The sequence below is a fragment of the Apus apus genome, chromosome 4 (genome assembly GCF_020740795.1).
Source record: "Apus apus isolate bApuApu2 chromosome 4, bApuApu2.pri.cur, whole genome shotgun sequence".
NCBI lineage: Eukaryota > Metazoa > Chordata > Aves > Apodiformes > Apodidae > Apus > Apus apus.
Genome location: NC_067285.1, coordinates 25,974,281 through 25,993,242, shown reverse-complemented (window position 1 = coordinate 25,993,242; position 18,962 = coordinate 25,974,281). Strand labels below are relative to the sequence as shown.

Below are 18,962 nucleotides of genomic sequence, written 5' to 3'. Positions count from 1 at the left end.
AACACAGCACACAGCTCATACCAATATCTCTCTGGCTTTTGTAGCGAATGCAGCAGGTGATGGTCTATGCTCCTCAGAGGCTGCCCAGCTGATGTGTGCCATAGCAACATGTTCTCACTCAGGCAGTTGCTGCGGGCAGCTGAACTAAGACAAAACAAGGCCTGCAAGGGCCCTTGGAAGTTCAGGTGTCCTCAAATAATCAGTAATTTAGACTACTTGTGTCAATACTCAACCCTGACATCAACTGGTTCTAAGAGTTCTGACTTCCTTTTGACTCCAATGCATACACTTGCACATTTTGGGATAAATGGAAAACAAGTTTTTGAAAGTGGTTCCTGTTGATTGCATTCAGCTCCAGACTTGACTGCCTTCCAGCTTTGACACTTTAGACCATTTTTGATTGCACAGATGAAGAGAGCTGACACTGTTCTCTGTCCTCACCACTGCCAATAAGCACAACCACCAGTGTAAAATAGCAGAAAGAGATCTGGCTAGCAGCACTGGCAGTCCTCTGTTTCCAAAACATGGAAACTAGGTCAACTGGACCCTTCTGAGGTAGTGGCTGAACAGTAAGAGCTGAGCTGGACACCTCTGCACTACCTAAGTGTCCACTGCAGTGCATGCCAGGCAGTGGTGGTGTCAGCAAGAAGCATGTTTGATCATTAGTCTTCGGCAGCAGAGCCAGGACAGCAGTAGCAGCTGAAGTTTTAAAGCCTGGAGTCGCAGCAGATGGTCCCACTTAGATCTTTACCCCAAATCATCATGCCAACATATTTAATCTTTTCCTCACTGGAACCTTACAATGTTTGCCAGGAACCACCAAAATATTCTTAAAGTAAGATAATATCTGTGTAAGTTTAAAGTTGTCTGGGGAACTAACTCTGCACTTTTGTATATGGTCTGGGTAGATACTGTAAATACTCACTTGAGATGCAAAAATGAGCTGGGTTCAACTTCTCGCTGCAAACACTATTACTTGAATCCGATGTGTCATCTGCCTTGTAAAACATTACTGTAAAAACTTATTTCAAAGAAACAGCTTAAAACAATGTCTAAAATGCAGAAATTTAATTTATTATATTGAGAACATTAATTGCAAGATGTTTTGCAATGCATTCTCTTCACTCTAAGTACAATACAGTACACTGTTCTCCACAATAAGTTACATAAAGGCAAATTTTATGTACATATAAAAAGGATCAGTGCCCAGAACTATCTGCACAGCACGTCTGCTATTCAGAAATCAACCATTTAAATATTTAGTTGCCTTCAGAATTATTGAAGCAAATTGAATTAATAAACAGATCTTGATTACCTGGTTTGAGAAGGGTTTTCAACTAATGTTTGAATTCAATAGAGACCATGCAAATAATTTAACCACTCAATTAGCATTCTCAGTATTCATTCTATAAACAAATGTATTAAAAATGAGGCATGCCATAAGGTAGCATATAAGACAACATGGAAAAAAACAACCTGCCTGCATTTAAGCTGTTTATGCATCCCAAAATACCCAAAAGGGAATTAGCGAAGATATAGTGCCATTGTACAAGGCACTAATGAGACATCAGCATAATTCTGCTTATGCATGCTTTAGGAAAAAAAATAACAAAACACAAAAACCCAGAGGAAAACAAAACAAAAATGCCCTCCAACTGAAAAAGAATAAGGCTATTTAAGGATAAATAGTGGAATGAAGTGCATTGTGTGAAGTAGCAGCAGCACTTGCTTTTTCAGTCACTGAAACAGCTAAGAACATGAGACTGCCTTCCAACAACAGGTCAGGAAAATGCCAAAAAGAAAGCTAAAGGACAATAATGGTGTAATAGCAAATGGGCCTCTAATAAATGTATATGGAAATAAAAAGATGATTCCTCAACTTAAAGAACAAGATGTACTGGCAGGGCCTTTAAATAAAGAGGAGTGGGTAAAAAAACAACTTTTAGCAGACAAGCTTAATAGTATAGCTCAGTTTATAGAAGGGATTCTCTGATGCAGCATCTACTTGGGAAAAGACCAGACCCAGAAACACCCAACTGGAACATTCCTAACTTGTCTGATCCATCAAGAGAAGAAGGTGGTGTCTCTTTTGCAGTGTGTAACTATATTATATGCTCTGAAGTTCCACTGAAAAAGGTTTTCATTTCTCCCCACCTCACACAAATTCTATATTCAACCATACGAATGTCTGTTAATACAGCAAAAACAGCACAAAGCCCCTGCTGTGAAATCAGCAACCTGAACAGCTGGTGTGCCAGTCAGCACCTCCGTAACACCTTTCATTCTGAGATTGTTTCACACTTGTCTATTGATTCTACTGTGGAGTGTAGGTAAAGTATCCTTCTAAAGTCACTGCAGTGAGCCATACAGACAGGAAATACCCAAGAAAACACAAAGGATTATTTAAATTAATTCTTAAAATAATGCAAATATAAGAATTGAAATGTACCGTGTGGAAAAGCGTTGAGTTGTACATACCACTGATTTTTCCAATCAATACTGAAGACACTTTCCTTGAACTACATATGCTTTCCAATTTATTCCAGGTGCTTGAACTTGCAAGATATGTAGGTAGTAGCACATCAGTCAGCAAATTACTTGGAAAACAAATACAAGAACCAAACCCCCTTAATTCTTCTTCACTGAAAAAGAGAGGCACTGCATTTTTAAGCTGAATTAAGGCTGTAAAATGATGCTGGTTCATTGTGAATTTGAAGTCATCAAACATCCCGGGGGGTGACCTTTAACCCACTGCTTCACTGTTAGTCCTGTAAGCCTGCTTACGGAGGTGAGTCTCGATCTCCTCCCTGAAGACCAGCATCCCAAGGTGTGAGTGAGAGGCCTCGTTCATGGCTTTGGACTGGATACACATGCGATACTGCTCTGGAGTCAGTTCGTCTGCACAATGTTTCTCGTGCCAGAGGTGAAAGAGACCAGGGACTGGTGTCCTGATCACAATAAGATCACCATGCAAGTACTTTCTGTAAAGGTGAACATCCTCACCACCCCAGCCTTTCACTTCCAAGTCAAAACCCCCTATAAAAACAATATCAGACAACGTTATTTTGGCACACAGGCTAATGTAAGGCAGAAAGACCAGCACTCCTTGTGTAGTATATTTACCAAATCTGGTATGACATACCAGAAATTCTGGAGCAATTAACTAAATTCTCCATGCCAAAGCATGCCAAATTGAGGAAGAGGAGCTTCAAGCACACCACATCCTTTGTGGTGGAAAATGCACAGGACAAAGATCATGCACTGCTAGCTTCAGAAAGTCTCTTAGGAGTGTCTCAAAAATCACATTATGCATGACATCCCATGTGACAGCTGCAGACAACTATAGCAAAATCTCACTGGCTATGCTTTTGGGTTATTTTTAGCAATCATAATGGATTTTAGCAGCTGGAAAATTAAGTGGTCATGCACCATATGAAAAGCCCTCTCAAAAAACGCCTACTTCATAGGTCACAACTCAAAAAGCTGGATTAAGGAAAGGAACCTGTTCCACCATTTTAAGTTCTCTTACCTTTCTAGGGCAATACAGAAAATGGAACCAGACTTATGTACAATTTCAAAGTTCCAGAATTATGAAGTCTTTGTTTAGCATATACTATACACATGGAAGCATGAATGCTATCAGAAAATCAGCCTGTATTCGAAGTCATTATAGGGCGCATAAGGCTACAATGTTACACCTGGCAGACTATCTTCAAGACTGTCTTTGAAATTGAAGCACACCTAGCTGTTCTCAGTTTTCACAGCATGCCACGAGGGGGGGCCAAAGGATATTGCAAAACCCTTGAACAACTGATTCAACTACTCACTTTTAAATAAAAGTTGAATGCTTCTTGTCTAGGTTACTGGTTACTTGATAAATGCGTTTCTGAAACTTGATTAATTTGCTTCAGACAGTAACAAAGTACAAAAAAATTAAGGAATTTTTAAAGCTCTGGAGTGAAACATTGCAGATAAAAATACTGCAAAAATATTGTAAAAAAATCTCAACAGATGGGACATTAAAACCTAGAAAAACTGATTTATCTCACTAGTCATACTTGTCAAGAAATTCTGACTGCTGAGATGGGGAAAATAATGGAATAAGTAAATGCATTACATTCCTGTTAGGTGTGAACAGAGAAACAATTTTTAAACACATACAAAACCTTTATTTTGCAGTTTAATCTTACCAACGGTCAGAAAGTCTGTCTGATATTGACATGTCATCCCAAAGCCAAAATCTCGCCAGAATCCAGAATCCTTCTTGTGTACCTGCAATTTTAAAACAATATCATACTGAAATGAAAAACACAAAGAAGGTACACTGCACTTGGTTTTGTAGAAATCTGACTTTTCCTGATCATTTCCTGAGTGCAGGATATAACACCTCAAGTATTTCAGTCTCATGCACGAATGTGGACTTCTTTATTACCTGGTGTTCACTTCACCCTTTGCCATCCAATTCCAAATACTTAAAAGTTCGCATGTTTACTTACCTTCTGCCACACTACCTCTAATTTATATGTATCCGCTCAGACCAAGCATTACATTTTTGGTAGTCTATTGCGATATAATCTGTTCCTGATACTCCAGTTCCTAATCAGCTTCTAAGGCCACATTTATCTCTTCCTGTTCTTGTATGACACGAAAAGTGAGCCCTGTGCCAGCCATCAGCCACCATCATGGTGTTGGATTCAAGTAAGTTAACAGCAGTGTCAGGCAGGAGATGACTCCTCTCTCAGCTGTGACTACCCAAGACCATTTGAAAAAGCTTCCCTTCTACTTTTAGCAGGATCCTTGTGACCAACGGAGGGGATTGGGGTTATTATAATTTTATTTTCTCTTAGTAAGACTGTATTGCATTCTCTTTCTCTCCTCTAAGCCTGTCTACCACAGAAGTCCCAGCTGCAAAACCCCCATTTCATTTACGCAGTCTCTTGAGAGAGAGTCAGGTTGGACGCTGACTGTGGCCATTTCATCTTCAGGCAACAATGACCCAGAAATACAGCACTTACCTCTCTCTGCTTGCCCAAATTTTCCTTCAACCTCTTCTCTTGCATGTTTGCAGAGTTAAGTTGTTAGTTATTTTGACTACAAGCTGCCCCAGAAGCAGTGTTTCTCATTTCAAAAGCAAGATAAAATTAGTGGCACAACAGCCAATGGATCTGGTAGATGTTGGATAGCAAAGGTGAAGAAACAATTTGCACAGGGTACAACTGCCCACAGCATGAAAAAAGCAACTGACTCAACATCTCTGCCCACCTCAAGATACATGGCATACTTCTACAACTACCATTTAGTAGTTAGCAAAGAGAAGCCAATACTGAGGGAAGCTTACTAAGCACCGTTCCTAGGGTTTTTTTTCCTTTTATCACTTCTTTATTTTTTGAAACATAAGACAAAAGTTGCTACCATGTTACGCCATATCCTCATGAAATACTGGCTTTCCAAGCCAGAATTAAGTAATATATCAGAACTACCAACTTAATTTGATTGATAGCACTTTTTTTTTCCTCTTAGCAGAACTCCAAGTTAATCCAAGAACATGTAATGTACTGCTTGATAAACCTTTCTTCCGAGTGCTTTGCCCATAATGGAGAATAGTGTTTAGATATGCACTGCCAAAGGTTGTAAGATATCCCAAACAAACTATTAAGTTATACTAATTTTGTTTTAATAAAAAGCATGACTAATTCTATCCAGAATACATCACCCTGCTTACCAATTGTTGCTCCACAGGGGGTGGTATATCTTGGTTGGCATAGACAATAGCAGGATTATAAAGGCTGAATACCACAGGATAAAAAACCTTTTTCCCTGGAAGTCAAAAGGCAATTGTTATATATATATAAAGTACTATATATCACAGTATCAGATTAGATGACAGTGAAAAATCCCTGCAAGGATGGTACGAGGTAAAGCTAAAAAAAGCCCAAGTACAAGCAACACTTTGCATAGCTTGAGTTTTACAAGTTTGATGCTTTGCACAGTCATTCAGAAGTGTACACATCCAGCATGTGCAAGGGCATTAAGCATCATGAATGTCCTGATTATACTGTGACACCAGTTCTGTGTCTACTACAGAACCGAGATAAGTATTGTTCAAAGATCTCTTGCATTGCCTGTGGTGCAAGGTATCAATGACAGCCCATGAGAATGCTCGGCACACTGGTTTGGACATGAACTCTGAACACATGAGAAGCATTTTCACTTGAAGCAAAGGTGATGAACGGTCAGTGCGAGCTGTCAATCAGTCGCCCAAACTCCCTTTCTTGTGAAAGCTCACAAGATGTTCCTCTCCTACGTTTTGCAAGTTATTTATACAACTTAGTTCATAAACTGCAGAGACAGACAGAAATTAAAGAAAAAAACCAAGAAACAGAATCCAAGTATCTGGCTATTAGCAGATTTTCTTGCCTGTTTATTATGTTAAGAAAAAGTATCTATTAATTCCAAACTGACATTAGAAGAAAATGGTTTCTGGCTTCAAGAACTATGGAATAAGAGTAAGCGTTAAAAAAACCCGCAACAAACAAACGTTTGACAGGAGACAGTCTTAACTAGTACCCTTGCTAACTCCAGAAAGCTTTATCCTTCTTGGCAGAAGCTTGTAGAACAAGCAAGCTTCATCCAGACTTGAGCAAAATGGTCAGAACATTTCAGAGTCTGGGATGTAAATGTGGAACACCAGTCAAGTCTCTGTAAGAGCACATTGTGTAGCTCTACTGAAAACCATTGGTACATGATGCGTGTTGGCCGTACAAGATTTCAGTATAAAAAAAAAAATCAACCCTCCACCCTAAGGGCTGCATTAGATAAGCAGTCTAATTCTTAAAGCAATTACTCTCAACCTTTCTTTTAGACAGCCAAATCTTAAGAAAATATGAAAACTGTACTTCTTGTACAAAAAAGACCATGCATTCTAAAAACAAGCTACACTAAGCAGAAGTTATTTCTCACTCTAAATACTATCAGGTTTTGTTCACAGAGTATTTTCCATTTTCCTAGGTGCATGGTATTGAATAAGCTCCACCATTCAAGTTGGTTTACTATATTCTTAACACATGTCAGTTTAAGGCAGACAAGATTACAAGACTGGGTTACAACTGTAAAGGAATGTACCAGGCTCAGCATTTAAACGACAACTGTTGAGGAAATCTGCTGTGAAATAAACATCAACATCACAGAAGAACATCAAAACCTCGCCCTTTTCCCAGGCTCTGGCACCCATGTCAAGTCCCCGGCCTCGGTTAAACTCCTCATTCAGAGAGACAAGCGTGTAATTGTGGAAGTTAGTTTCTCTAGAAAAAAAAAGAGAAACAAACACAAAATATATCTAGGGGGGAAGAAGGGACCATGTATAATTTTTCAGCATTTTACAGTAATTTAATTCTGGAAATTAAAAAAAAACCAAACAGTTATATTATCACAAACAGAACTACTAACTGTTCCACTTACCTATTTTAAGCGTCACACTTTAGACAATGTAAAAAGTTGGCCTCAATCTTACTTCGTAACTTCACTTCGCCTTTACTTGTTCAGGCAGACTGAAAAAGCCTTTTGGCAACTCATGTGAATTAAAGTGTTCTCTGAAATGATGATGCCATTTAAAATTTGTCCCCACAAACTACGATGTCCTGACTAATAAAGCAGTATCTGTGTCTTTACTGTATCAGAAAGGGCAAATGGAAAGCCAGAGCCCTGGACCACCCAACTATCTGGCCATGCCACCATAACCCAGTCAGATTACTCCTCCTCCTCACTATTTCGTAGCACACATATCGGCACTCACCACAGAAGAGGGAAGGAGCACCCAAGGGAGACTGCAAATGCACCCTGCCCTGGGAATATCTTCCACAAAAGTTAAATGTCTACTTCAGAAGGCAATGATTGCCACACAGTGAAGATTTTCAACAGTAGCACCATTAAGAAGAATCAAACGCCCAGTGCGTTCACAGCACTGAATCTGACTCAGTGCTGTGAGAAGAGGACATCTCACAGGGAACATGGCAGGCAGCAGAGAGGCCTTAAGAACAGCAGCAGCTGGCACTTGGCAAGCTCAGTGCCTGGGAGGCTCTGCAGGAAGAAGGCAGCAGCATTCCTCCCTTCTTAGAACCTGCCTGTGCACACAAGGCCAACTCTGTCACCTTTCAAGCCAGCAACACAACAGCCTATGCCTAAGACACTTAATCCAGCTAAGCCTTGGCCTGCACTGCGAGGTGGGGATACTGGGGAGCTCAGCTCTGTCCTGGCTAACAGAAGTAACAAGTTCCCAGCTAGGGACGAGCACAAGAGCTCAGGCAGAGGAGAAGCCCCTTAACTACAGACAACAGATGCTATTACCTGTCCCAACCTTCCGGAGGAAACAACAAAGCAACAATTGGGAATTTTACACTCGTGCTACTTCAAGTTACCTAGTACCTAGAGGTACTCAGCAGCCCACCAGCCTACTTGGATTACAGTACTCATCCTTAAATAAAACTGATTCTCCAGTGAATAAATTATTGAAATATAAATGCGAGTTCAAAGGAACGCTAATTCCAATTAATCTATTAGCATGACTGAATATTCACTGCAAAACTCACCCCTGTTGTTTTTTGTACTGTCAGAAACCTCAAAGCCACTGCTGTTAAGTCTTTTTTGGCCTGTAACTTGATTTTTAGTAGTCTTCATGAGACTTTTGCAACTTATGCTACAAAATGCCAACCAAAAAGAGTTTACTGTAGATAAAGTTACTTTTCCTACTAACCTGTAATGGACTATAAAACCCTTCTTTTTGTTATTTCATCCTTTTTAAAAACAATCTTAAATGCCAATCAGTATTGTTTGCATTGACTGACACTGGATCGACACACTTACCTGGCTACAGATTCTAGGATGCTTTTTACTTCTGACAGCCCATCTTGTCCAAAATATACCACTGTGAGGTGAACATGCTTATCCTGATGAATACATACATCCCTGTAAGCACAAAGACAACCTCATGTTAATAATTGTTTTCAATACAAGAGAAGCTTCTGGTACCTAAAAGCTACTACATTTAGAAGCATTAGCAGATCTAAGTATTCTGGCGAGACTTCAACTATCTTCTAAACAGAAGAAAAAAGGTTTTCCCCTCGTCTTTCCATCTTTCCCATTTGAATCAGAAGGTTCCAATACTGTGTGTCTCATTCCAACACCTTATTTTATAAATAGGAGTGCAAAAGATGATGGAAATACAGAAATGCTGTTCAAGATCACCTGTAACTAGGTTCACCATGGCCCTGGCATAAAAAGGGGGTTTTGAGCAGTTTGAGTAAAATCTTTTTACAAGGAATATTTTCTCCATACAGTACGGTTCAATTACAAACATCTCAAGGCAGCTGTACACCATGTTGGATTAATTACTTCTGTTACAAAACCACCAGAACAGAAATTAATTTCTAAAAGGTAACAAAATACTGAAAATCAGCAATATAGCTCACTATGTAATTTCATGCACCTACCTAAAGTTCTGCATAAATTGTGCAAATGCCTCAGTTCTTCCAGCAAGAGGGACAATAATGTTAACCATTGATCTAGAAATATCAACCGTTTCACTCTTCACTTTCATGAGGGGTCCAAAAGGTCGGAACAGTGTGACATGCCTGTATTCCACGCCATCCATCTTCTTATAAAACAGCTCATACTGTGTCCCTTTATCTCTTTCTGTACGATAGTAACCTGAAGAGCAAGTCACACAAGTAATTTGTAAAGTCAAAGACCTCAGCAATTGCATTTCAGAAACACTGTTTTTCCTGAGAACTATAAAGAAGTGAAGAATAAAGCTTTGGGGGGAAAGGTTCTGGGTTTTTCTTAAAAACCAATAAAAAAAAATCCACAAACCACCATCACCACCAATTACAATCACAACCCTACCTCTTAGACCAGATCTGAAATACAATTTCAGACTCCAGCTTCCCCTTAGATAGGTTTTATGATCCTACATCAGCTGCTCAGGCAGAATTAGTTGGGTCTTCCCAACAGAAGGGGGATTCAACTATTTGCTATGGGAAAAGAGCTGAAATGTAGTATTGCCTATTCTTAAGCTCTTCATTAAGAATCTCCCCAGACTAGTTCACAGTAAAAGCTGAGATCATCTAGCCAGCAATCAACACAACACAAGCTGTGGGCAGAACAAATTACACAGTAACTTGCTTGAGAAAGCCTATAAAATCTGAAATGTAATAATGTAAAAAAAGAATAACGCATGTGATAAATGCTGGAGCACTTACAAACTGTTTTCACTGCTGACCACTAGTTACAGGTTTCTGTCCCATAAATAAGGATAGTGGCATTTTACTGCAGGTATGGTCCTCTCAGGCCATCAGCAGGTTTGTACATAGTTGTAACACTAAGAAAACAATACTAGTTCTGTACAAACAGGATTACCTACTCAGAGACATTTTGCTCTCATTGGATAGGGAAATCTATTCCACTCAGAACAAATACTTAGGTTGGTTGACTGCCTTCATTTCAGATCCATTGAGGAACTAAGTTGAGTCAACAGCCTCTCTAACTTCACACCACAAAGGAAAAGATAAAGACTCCTCTGTGGCTTTCAGTGAACTGATCTCTGATGGCAATCCAGTATCCAGACTAACCTGAGAGTATGATATGATGACAGGAATGATCCTTCAAGAGACCTACCTTAAGTTCACCCCACCTCATCTCTCCTCTCTCCCCCACAAGGAAAAAGTATATTACAGTGAAGAAACAAACTACACTATAAGCCAAACAACATTCAGTTGAGCTGGCCACAGACCACTGAAAAAGACATGAACAACTGCATATCCCAAAGTGTGATGAACACACCAGCCTTTACACCATGCAACCAGTGTACTTCCCTTCACTGGGATGCCTCAACTACCTCTTCTACAAGCCAGCCTCCCGAACAGTTACTGTGGCCCCACTTCTGAAATTCTATCCTAGCCTCCTACCCAGAGAGAAAGTGGTAGAAAATGAGATAGATTAACTGTTCTGGTGACATGGAAGGTTGTCTCATGCTCAGTATCAACACTGTCCTTTTTGTTACTGTGTTTTTTGCAGCTGAAATCAGGAAGACTCCAGGTATCCGAAGCGAGCAGCCCTCAAAGAGCAGCTTTTGTTTGTTTAGCTCAGTAACTAGAAAGGAGTCCTCTTACAGTTTACAATTGCATACACCACTTTGCTCCAACCTTTTGCCTCTCCCAGGCTCCCTTTACAGAGATGCCCTTCCCCTTCATCTACCCAGTTCCCTCCATGTACTTCTGCTCCACCTTCCCTCCCCAAACCAAATCCAGTTTCATTCACTGATGTTCTCTTTCTGCCTGTTCTGTGTCTGCCAACAGCCTCTCTTTTACAGCAAGCTCCCTATACTGCCCTCTATTTTTCAGCTCTTCTTCTGGGCATGTGCACTGGCAGACCTGAGAGCCAATGTGGATGACCACCACACAGGGTCTGTGGGAGACGGACAGTAGCAGAACAAGCTGGTGCCATCACACTAAATTAATGGCAACTGAATCTAAGCTTTCAACTTAAATGCTTTTTACCCTCTGGAAAAAGTTTTGCAATGCACTCCTTTAAGAGACAGAAATCCCCATCTATTCCTTTATGAACACAGAGCTGCATAAAATATGCACCAAATCTTAATGCTCAGGAAAAGCATGAAAGTTTCAAACCAGTATTAATTACAAGTATTGAAAAGGGTGTTTCAGTCAAACTATGAAGGTCCAATGTTGACTGTAAAATGCAGAAAAAGTTCTTAAATCCCTCTCAATCCTTTTCCACATCAGCCCTTTGTGCTGTATAGGCCAGCTCTGTATCTTGAAAACAGCTTCTTGGTTATGGGAGCAGCTGATGCACCACAACATTTGCACAACATGCTCCAATGTGATGTGCAGTATTAAGTATTGTATATTATATTTATCTAATATCCAACACCTGTTTACAGACTAAAATACCATTTACAACATAAGAGAAGTTTTTAAAAGCTTCACAGGTTGCCAAAAAACTCTAACAGTTGCCAATAGCTTATCTTTAACTGAAGGAAAAGCTTAGATGTCAGTCTGTAACAGAAGGCTGCAGTACAGAATAAAAATGTCTAGATTAAAGTAAAATGAAAAAAAGCACTGCTGTAACTTTGTTAAGGCCTTAATATGCAAGTCTGAATTAAAGTAGCACTTTGCCAACATTCAATTGCTGGAACATAAGATTCCAAACTTTTGAATCTCAACAACCTTCCAGCACCACACTTCTTTTAAATAGTAAGTATGTGCTCCTCAAGTTATTCTTGCTGTGAGCCAATGCCTTATGTAATATACTAATTTGAATACTTTTATGGGATTAGAGCTTCTATACACAGAAGCCAGGGTTGAGAACCAAAATAAAAAGAACACATCTGGTTTACTTCTTAGTGTAGTTAGGTTTTTAACACTTGGGACTGACTCATGGAATAAAAACTGCTACCTCACCTTCCAACCAGCATACGCTGGCTGCCACCCAAAATAGAGCTCTATAAGCAAAGAGGTAACAAGCAGCAGAAATAATTTAGCAACTGTTATTCCTGGTCCACTAAGCTTTACTCCTTTTGCAGAAGTTCTGTTTCTTACCAAACAAATCAAATCTATGAATATTGAGGATCAATTACTGTCAAGGCCAAAAAGCTGTTCTTCTGTTGCCTCAATTACTATTACTGGTTTTACAACAGAGAAAGCTACCAAGAAAGTGTTTGGTCTATGGATTTTAAGATGTGTCTTTTTATGTGTGTGTATTAAAAATCTCCCTTGAAGTTCCCAAGACACGAGCCAGTTTCTGGTCTTATGCAGGACATTATTAAAGGAGGTGTTTCCATGACAATCAGTCCACACTGTTCTATGGATAGCAAGGACTGGCAGAGTTTTGACAGCATTGGGATAAACAATTTTTACTTACTAAGAATAGGTGAGGAGTCCCCCCTGGAGCTTCAGACCTCAAGATATTTTCTGGCCTTTGACCATGTGGAAACACAGAAGCAAGAAAAATGGACCCAAAGAGCAGCACTCAAATTCTGGTAAACATTCAATATCTAGACCTTCACGAAAGATTAGTTAATTGTTAATTAGCTTCTGAAAATATGCTAATGCTTCTATCCCAAGGGTTAATTAAAAATGTCCATCCAATGGAAAACCTTTTAATCTCTTGATAAAATAAAACCCTTACACTCATAAATGTAACCCAAACAAACCAGTTACACTGATAGTAAAGTACACATGTCCATTGAAGCTCCTCATTGAGATTTGCACCACTACTCAGGACTTAATGTCACAGCCTTCTGAAGAAAGTGGACAGACAGACACAACACTATTATGCTCTTCACATCTTACTCACCCTGTTTCTCACTATCATCAATCACAGATCTCAAAGCTATTTTTAATCCACAACTATCTTTGAAAGCCTGATTCAGCAGTTTGGTTCACTGTACTCCTAGACCCCTTAATTTATGAAAATATGTAATACTGCAAGTTTTATCCTCCAGAGGGATATTCTTCACCCAAGGAGAACAGCATAGTCCTGCTTCTCATATGCTTAGGTCTAATAGAAATATTAAGAAAAAAAACTTGAAAGTGTTTCTCAAAGACCAACTGCAGAACAAGACTTATTTTAAGGTCAGCTTTTAATTGTGTTAATATTAGAAAGCTGCCCAGAAGAAAAGCACCCGAGGATCCTGGTCAACAGCCAGATGAACATGAGCCAGCAGTGTGCCCAGGTGGCCAAGAAGGTCAACAGCATCCTGGCCTGCATCAGAAAGAGTGTGGCCAGCAGGAGTAATACAGTGATCACGCCCCTGTACTCAGCATTGCTGAGGCTGCACTTTGATTACTGTGTTCAGTTATGGGCCCCTCACTACAAGAAGGACACTGAGGTGCTGGAGCACGTCCAGAGGAGAGCAATAAGGCTGGTGAAGGGACTAGAGAACAAGTCATACAAGGAATGGCTGAAGGAAGTGGGGATATTTAGTTTGAAGAAGAGAAGGCTGAGGGGAGACCTCATTGCCTTCAACAACTACCTGAAGGAAGGTCATAGGGAGGCGAGTGTTGGTCTCTTCTCCCAGGTGGATAATGATAGGACCAGAGGAAATGGCCAGAAGATGCAGAACAGGAGATTTAGGTTGGATATTAGGAAGAATTCCTATACTGAAAGCGCAGTCAGGCACTGGAACAGCCTGCGCAGGGAGGTGGTGGAGTCACCATCCTTGGAGGTATGCAAGAAATGTGCAGATGTGGCACTTCAGGGCCTGCTCTAGTGGCCAATGTTGTGGGGTGTTTTTTTTGCAGGTGCTTTTGGTGGAGTGTATGTGGGTTTGTATTTTTTGGGGTTGTGTTTGTGTGGGTTATTTTGTTTTGGTTTGGTTTTGTTTGTGATTTTTAAATTTTATTTTGGGTATTTTTTTTGTGTTGATGGTTGGACTCAGTCTTCTAACCCTGACAATTCTGTGATTTTGCCCCAGAACCCAAAAAAATAATCCATAATTGAGACTCTAATCTTAGCACTAAATTACCCATTACAAAGTAATCTATTAACAACTGAAGAGGACACAGAATTATTTAACTCAAGCAGACTTTAACAGTTTCTCTAAATGAGCCAGGCTAGTCCAGCAACAATTTAGTCCTGCTCTTAGGACAGTTACAGGACCTGTTGTTACTTCAGTAGATATACCAAGTCTGCTACAAAACATGAACCCACCAGTTTATGATAGCTTAAGGGAGCAGTATTTTCTAAGTGGAAAGGCATCAGCTTTCCAGCTGGATTTTGATCAAATAATGAAGCACACACTGACAATGAAGGCAGTGAGCTAGAGCCCAGTCACAGGGCTGCAGGTCGAGGGACCTGCAGGTACCATTTCTCACCTCCAAGTTTTGAAACAACAGGAGAAAAAAAAAGGGTGTTGATATTCAGAAGCAGCCTTTTTTTTTGCTGGCCAAGTGTCTAGCCAGTACTATTCACACATGCTAACACACTCATATGAGCTACAACTTTAAAATACTTCTCTTTTTTATAGTTCCTGTAACTCTAAGCTGTAACCCTATGTAACATACAGCAAAAGGAAGTTAGCTCGGTTTCCAAAAACAATTATCATTATACTGGTGTGAACAGAGGCAGAGGTATGAAGTACAGTTCTAAGGTTCTAAATCTTCTTGATTTCTTGGGAGGTCTGCAGTCATTAAATGCAGCACGCTAAGAAAAATAAAGAACTACTTCAGTATGGGTAAGAAAAAAATCCACTAGAGTATCAGCTGTCTTTAAAAGAGCAAAGGAAAAGCAGCTGTACACTTAATGTAAAAATAAAACAACTAAAAGACTGCAAGAATGTCTTCCTCCAGACAAAATACTATGACTTTAAGTAAAAACAGAACTAAGAGCCTAACACTGTGCTGGCTGTGTTATGACGACAGTTCAGTGAATTCTATGCGTTGCCCCACCTTCTGGAGTGAAGAATACTTGTGTTCAACTTGAAACACAGTAGCTCTTAAAAGCAGAGACTTTTTGTGCTATAAACCAATTACATCATCTTAGACTCAAAGAACTGATTATTTCAAGGCCAACAGTACCTTTCTTCAGCATGTTTGCTTACTAGTGCAGACACCAGTACTGCTGAGATCCAGAATCCCTTTTACAGTAAAGTTCTTACAACATGGTCCAACTTTTGTATTTTTATGGCAGCATGAACTGTATTTAATACTGTAAATACAAAAATGAGGTACTAGGGCAGTTTTTGGTAATACTTATCTCTTAAGGGTGCCACTAAGTGTTGAAAGCCTAACTGCTGAATTTCCTTTTACAATAATACATATTCTGTAATTGAACTTACACACACGGAGAACTGAAGAGAGAACAGTTCAAGGTTGCACAGCCTAGCAAACACCGTAACTAGTATACCATGAAGGGTCTATTCAGGACATGAAGTTTTTAAGCTGACAGGACCAGAAGACCTTAGCCTACCTATGCTCTCCCTCCAATGTAAGTATGCCAATTCAGAATCAAAAGCCTGAATATTAACTAAAAGTGGCACAGAGATGAGTGAAGAAAAACCTTGTAGCTTGATAGTGAATTGCTTAACTATGCTGGAACAAGAGAGATAATCAACTTGTCCCTCTCACTGCCACAAGTTTCAGTGGAAGTCTTTCAGTTATTTACTACCATAAGGTGTATGACACCGACTTCAGCTAAAATAAATTATGAAGGCCTCAGTATTGTAAGCAGATACAACTTCCCAGGGAGGTGGTAGAGGAATCATCCCTGGAGGTATTAAAAAAACTGATAAATGTGGTGCTCAAGAAGATGGTTTAATGGTCATGAGGGTGAAGAGCTGACAGTGGCACTTCATGATCTTTAAAGTCTTTTCCAACATTTAATCATTCCATGAGTCTATGATTCCCCCTCCACTTCTTGTGAGCCCTTCTGAAATGCATTTCTTGCTCCCTACTCCAAAGACAACATGCTGAAGCAGTAATACTCTCATACTCTCATAATTAGAAATAAAGATTCTTCCTGTGTCATTAATGTTCAGGACTATATACAAGCAGGTAAACCCCCTAAAAATACAAACAGTATTAAATGCCTGTTTGACGTTCTGTTAACAGGCTGAGAAGCACGTAATAAACATACCTTCTATGAAATCACTGTCACCATACAGCTGTCTCTCTCCTAGTCCATCATCTTCATCTTGTCCATCTTCTTCATCTGGATTATTGATAACTTCCAGACCAGCCTCAATAACTTCCACCAATTCATCTCGTTTATCCTTTCTAACGGGTTTCTCTTCTGGATGCCGAGTGAGCCCCATCTCCAACTGGAACACCTTCATGGAGGTAAAGCTTTCAAAAGGAATGACACCATATTCACTAGGCAGTTTGGCCCCCACGCTCACCTCAGCTTTGTCAATCTGGGAATGAAGAAACTCTAAGAGATCATTGGATGCTTGTTCTTTGGTGCCCTGGTAGTTCATACCATTAACCTTGGGGCTCTTCTTTTCCTGCAGGGATTTCAATTTATCACTCATTTCCTGAAGCTCTTGCTTTAACTGGGCAATCTGACGTTTCAGACTGGTAGCTCGGTTTTGATAATGCTCTTCTTGTTCCTGCAAGAGAGCTTGATAGTATTCTTTACCCATGTTTTCACCTACAACACCAGGTAGAGATCCATTACTATCTGTTTGTGGAGCACACTCGAGCAAATACATGAGCAAGACTAAACTGAATAGTAAGGCAAGGCCCACTAGTAGCCAGCGAGTTCTGGCTTGAATTACTAAGCCTCTTCTGGGCATTCTCATATTACTTCTGTTTCCAATCCAAAAAGATCACTGATCTGTTCATGCCGTCTAGGGAACATCACCCCAGAAAGAGCATGACCGTAACTGTTACTAGAAGCTTTGATAAAGCAGCTTATCATTAGTTTTCAACCTTTGCTTTAATTGGGTGTCACTGCAGAGACATAAATCTGAAGCTCCTATGTCATCCATAACCATCAGCTGTAAGTTTGGCTGATGCCATACAATTTGTTCAGGATTCCCTATCCCAAACAAAAAACCCTGCAGAGGGGAAGGAAGGTAGAAGACACCAGCAGGAAGTCATACTTCCACTTCCTAATTCAACCCTAGTTAAAGGGTTTTATCCTATTTGAAGTTCAAAGAGGAAAGTCTGCAAAAGTCATTTTATGAGCTCTGGATCAGCAGCAATTTTTTCTCCCCACTATATGTAAGTGAGAGCAGCACACAGCTTAGTAACAGTAATTTTCATTGGCTAATCTGGCTTTTCCTCTGGCACTTGAGGATTATATTCCAGTTCCCCTCCTCTCCTTGGAATCTGCGATGGGAGTCAGCAAAATGAAGACAGAACCTAAAATTAAAAGAGAGGTGGATATCAGAACTACAGAGTAGCCAGTCATTTGGAAAACACACAAAGTTTAACACATGGATGCAAAGGATTGCTGGGGGAACGGGTGGGAAAAGGAGAAAGAAAACATTTTTTTGCCATTGCATTACCCATCAGTGATTCTCTTAGGCAGTGTCTGGAAAATAGCAATAGTGACAGTCTAATGAAATACATTTTTCACAGAGCTAGCTAAAGCAGTAAGGGTTCTTCTAGTCTCATCAAGTGTTACTTAACTCCCCCATTCATTTTTGTTTTTTTCATTTTGTTTTCTTTGTGGGAGGAAAAAGAAAACCACGACCAACAAAAGTCATGTCCTTCCTACTCCTCTAAACTAAAAAAAATAAAATTCCAAGAACAATTTTTAAGCAGCAGAAGCAGAAGCTTGCTTTACCATTTGCTTTCACTTTATGTAAATATCTTTTAGGGAATAATTATTCACTCATCAATAAAGTATTGCAGATTTAAATATCAAAGTTCAAAGAAACAACATTTCAGAATAGGTTAAATTCAACAGAAATTCAAATCCAAACCCCAATTCCTGATTGATGAAAGGGAACCTCAAAATATCCATTCACTAACATTTCCACCTTTTGATTTGGTTAGTCTAGTGTGAAGAGGCATTGGCCATATGCACGGGTCACCCTCTTACACCAAACTGGCTTGGAAAACAAGATCAAAGGGCCACAGTTACACAAGAGAAGGATACCAAAGATCCTTTTCAGCAAAAATAGTAAAACAGTTTATGGGCCTCTTCAGAGACAGCATGAAGAGCTATGAAGTAAGCTACATGCACATTGTCTCCTTTCTAAGATTAATAAAATAGTGTCACTTAAAATGTAGAAATTAAGTGAAGCTCATGAAGATTTATCCAGGGATCTAGAAGCTCTACATCCATGTTGACTGTATTGTGTAATTATTGTTTGTGGGAAGTTCTGGGACTTGAGTAACTTCAGTTTAGTTTTAGAGAGATTAGAAAAAAAAGGCCGCTTGGACCCAAGTCTACTGCTTAAAGCAGTTATTAATATTTGTAGTGTTAAAGTTACTGCCTATGAC

The 18,962-nt window shown here is 39.7% G+C and overlaps 1 protein-coding gene across 5 annotated transcripts in view; it reads right to left on the bottom strand.

Annotated features, from left to right (window-relative positions):
* Nucleotides 1-1,053: 1,053 nt before the first annotated feature.
* The window catches only part of CSGALNACT2 (chondroitin sulfate N-acetylgalactosaminyltransferase 2), a 31,013-nt gene continuing 13,104 nt past the window's right edge, over nucleotides 1,054-18,962 (bottom strand). For all 5 annotated transcript variants that reach the window (XM_051618719.1, XM_051618720.1, XM_051618721.1 and 2 more), the window contains 7 exons: nucleotides 16,645-17,873; nucleotides 9,486-9,702; nucleotides 8,860-8,961; nucleotides 7,123-7,301; nucleotides 5,723-5,817; nucleotides 4,191-4,272; nucleotides 1,054-3,036 (listed from right to left, as the gene is read on the bottom strand). In XM_051618719.1, coding sequence (XP_051474679.1) covers nucleotides 2,744-3,036; nucleotides 4,191-4,272; nucleotides 5,723-5,817; nucleotides 7,123-7,301; nucleotides 8,860-8,961; nucleotides 9,486-9,702; nucleotides 16,645-17,308 — 1,632 coding nt within the window. In that variant the 5' untranslated portion in view covers nucleotides 17,309-17,873 and the 3' untranslated portion in view covers nucleotides 1,054-2,743. The remainder of the gene's footprint in view (nucleotides 3,037-4,190; nucleotides 4,273-5,722; nucleotides 5,818-7,122; nucleotides 7,302-8,859; nucleotides 8,962-9,485; nucleotides 9,703-16,644; nucleotides 17,874-18,962) is intronic.